This window comes from Tachyglossus aculeatus, chromosome 18, assembly GCF_015852505.1.
Source record: "Tachyglossus aculeatus isolate mTacAcu1 chromosome 18, mTacAcu1.pri, whole genome shotgun sequence".
NCBI classification, from domain to species: domain Eukaryota; kingdom Metazoa; phylum Chordata; class Mammalia; order Monotremata; family Tachyglossidae; genus Tachyglossus; species Tachyglossus aculeatus.
The window spans coordinates 1773677-1777017 of record NC_052083.1 but is presented as its reverse complement, the minus strand read 5'-3'; the positions used below and the strand labels follow the sequence as shown (position 1 = coordinate 1777017).

At 55.9% G+C, this 3341-nt stretch overlaps 1 protein-coding gene across 1 annotated transcript; it reads left to right on the top strand.

Annotated features, from left to right (window-relative positions):
* The first annotated feature begins 1592 nt into the window (after positions 1-1592).
* LOC119939980 (zymogen granule membrane protein 16-like) lies at positions 1593-2774 on the top strand. Its single transcript, XM_038760053.1, has 3 exons — positions 1593-1656; positions 1885-2020; positions 2468-2774. Exons 1-3 carry the CDS (start codon positions 1593-1595, stop codon positions 2772-2774), a joined length of 507 nt encoding a protein of 168 aa, XP_038615981.1.
* The last annotated feature ends 567 nt before the right edge of the window (positions 2775-3341 follow it).

Sequence of the window (3341 nt, the reverse complement as noted above, 5' to 3'; positions counted from 1 at the left end):
CTTCGTACCAGGGAACAGATCTCCCAACAGGTCTTGTTGTTTGAGCCTTGGTTTTGCCACAAGCCGCCATGCTTCCACGGTCCCATGGAGCTCTTCCTCTCCAAAAGGGATACCGACCCAAGGCCAACTCCAAGTAAGGACATTGCAGGCCCCTCTCCCATCCCAGCTGTCTAACATTACAACAGAATCTATCAAACATCTTGCCAAACTCCCCAGACTCTGGGGGCAAACACACACACACACACACACACACACACACACACACACACACACACACACACACACACACGTGTGTCATTTCCCCCCCACCTCTCCAGCATTCCCTAATTTCCAAAGCCTGGGATGAGGAAGGGGGAAGTTTCCCTGTCTGCTGTATTTATGGGTGAAAGAACTTTTCGCGATGAGTACTGGACAAAGAGGGAAATGGGGTCTTTAGATGGGGTTCAGGACGAGTCTGATTTAAAGGACCAAACTGACATGAAAACCAGCACTTGGAATCTTTACAGCCCTGAATGGAAATTTTCTGGTCTGGTCAGAGAAGGGCCGGAGGGGCTGGAGGGTCAGGCCCGTGGATGGTGGAACAGACGGGAGTCAGCTCCATGTGACAGGGAGGAAAGCAGCCGCCCCTGGGCCAGCTTGGTGTGGGTGTTCAGCCTGGGACACAACATATGTGGGTGTCCAGCCGGGCCCAGCCAGGGTCTTCCTGAAAGTCCCCTTTGGTGGGGGTTTGATCAAGTCTGATGGGGGAGGCAGAACACGCACACGCACACGCACACGCACACACACACGAGTTCTTGTGGAGGGGTCAGATATGCTTGTGTCTTATTTTGCATCTACTGCTTAGTTTATAGCCTGGCATCTAGTAAGTGCTTATTCTAGCCCTATTCTTCTCACATCCTGCAGTCCCTTTTCAGGGACCAGGTGGCTGTGCCCTCCCAGAGCCCTCTCTGAAGGATCTGAGGTGGCAGGAAAGTACCAGCTGAAGGGGAAGTGTCCTCAAGCCTTCTTTGGAAATGTCTCCCACCAGCCCTTGGGTGATCCCAGCCCGGGGGTGGAGGCACAAGAAGATGCTGAGGAGGCTGCTTCCAAAGAAATGTCATTGTAGCATCAGTGCAGGCTGCTCTGAGCTTGGACCAGAGCCAGAAGGGTTAGGTGGCCATCAGTCCCCCGGAGGATATAAAGAGCTGGTGGAGGAGCTGGAGGGAGCCAGACCAGGCTGCAGGACGTTGCCCAGGGCACAGCCATGATAGGAGGGGCAGAAGGAGCATGTTGGAAGACCACCAGACCTTGGGAGGGTACAAGGAGCTGGAGGAGGTGGGGGAAGCCAGGACCAGCCCATAGGTGGTCAGTCTGGGGCAGAGCCCATGGCTGTGGTAGGAGGGATAGTGAGAGAACAGTCAGGAAGGCCTCTGAGCCCAGAGGCAGAGGATGGCGAGAGAGTCAGGGCTTCTCTGCTCTGATGAGAAGGATACAGTGAATAACTCTGAGGACCCCGGGGACTCCTGGATCTCTGGGCTGATCCAGAAGAAGCGGGGATCCTGTGGGCTCCAGGCTGTCTGCCCTCCCCAACTGCCACTCTCTGCCCTCTCCAGATGATACCATCACTGATCATCTTTGTCCTGGCCCTCCTGGGCAGCACAGCCTCACTGCTACTGGGTAAGTCTAGGCCTTGTCCAGACCTCCCCACCCAACACGGCTCAGGCCCCCGCCTAGTGCTCCTTGGCTTGAGGATGAGACACAGAGAGACTTGTTCCCCCCTAAGCTTGTTATGGGCAGGGAATGTTTGCTAATTCTGTTGCACTGTACTCTCCCAAGCCCTTAGTACCATGCTCTGCACAAAGTAAGTGTTCAATAAATACCATTGATTGACTGATTTCCTTGGAGGTGGGGAGCCTACGACCTCATCCTCAGGAGAATTTGGGGCTGGAGTTGGCACCTCCTTTTCCTTTGCCACCTACCGCCAGAGGGGGAAAATCACCGGCTTTCGGATCCGGGAGCAGCCAGGTGGGATCATCACGGGGTGAGTGTGATTGGCCGGGGCTGGACCCTGGCCCTGGCCCCGGGAAGAAAAGTGGGAGTCCAGGGGGATGGATCACGTGGCTGACTCCCAACTCTTCCCCTACCTCCCAACTCAAATATCTTTCAAACCCAACACAGCACAACATAGCTCAGAACAAACCAACCTAAACCAAACTAAACCACCTCAATCCATCCTAACAACCCTAACCCAAACCAAGCCACCCCAACCAAACCAACCTAACCAAAACAACCCAAACTGATCCATGCCTCTCTACTTTTATTCACCCTCACCCATCCCAGCTCCTTCATCCCCGAGTCCCCGACTCCTTGATCTGCACCCTCACCTTTCCTCTTCTCCCCTTCAAACATCTCCCCTTCCTCACTGGCCCAAGAGCTCCTTCTGTGACTTGTCTTACCAGTCTTTCTCCACCTCCGCCCCACTGGGCAGCATCCAATTTCAGTTTGAGCACTCCTGGACCAGTTACTATGGTTACGAAGGGGACGTCATCCACGAGGTCCTCCTGGATCCAGAGGAAGTCATCACTCAGGTCTCCGGGAAACACCACTGCTTCATCTATCAGGTCATCTTTGGCACCAACCTGGGGCGGCAGTTCTACATCGGCCAGTCTCTGGGCACGTCCTTCAACGCCCACCCTCTGAGCACCGAGGGCCATCTCCTCTATGTTAGCGGACACCACAACAGCATGGGCCTCACGGGCCTCTGCTTTCACTGGGAGGAGCCCAGGAAGGTCTAGCATCCTGGCCCCCTGCCGGGACCAGGGCACCAGCATAACCCTAGATTGCGGGGAGGGAGAGTAGTGTTTGGGAGAGGGGGCATGGGGCTGAGGCTTGGAGGAACCACTATTTGGGAGGCCTGGTCAGGGGTAGGGGTGACCTAGGTCCGGGCCAGGTTGCTAGAGAGAATTCTCGGTGCGGGGAGCAGAGTACCAGGGAAAACAGGGTTTGAAGGAGGTGACGGGAAACCTAGGGACTGGGTCTTCCATTACTAAATAAAGCTTCTTCAGCGACTTCTCTGCTTCTCTTTGGGACAGGTCTGACAGTGCTGGGTGGTTGAGGGACTCGGGAGCCTCTCTGTCCTATCCGTTGAGGCTGAGGACTCGGAGAGCCATTTAGGTCAGTCACCGGAATGACCCCGGCCCGGGTGGGGTGTTTTCCAGAGGTCCCCAAGGGAAGCAGGAGTCAGAGTTGTGCTGAGGCAACTCCCGCCCCTGGAGGGAGGGTTTATGGGGCCAGGCTCCAAATCAGCCCCTCAGACCCCACGGTGTCCCAGCCCTCCGGAGAGGTGGGGAGGGACTGCTGGG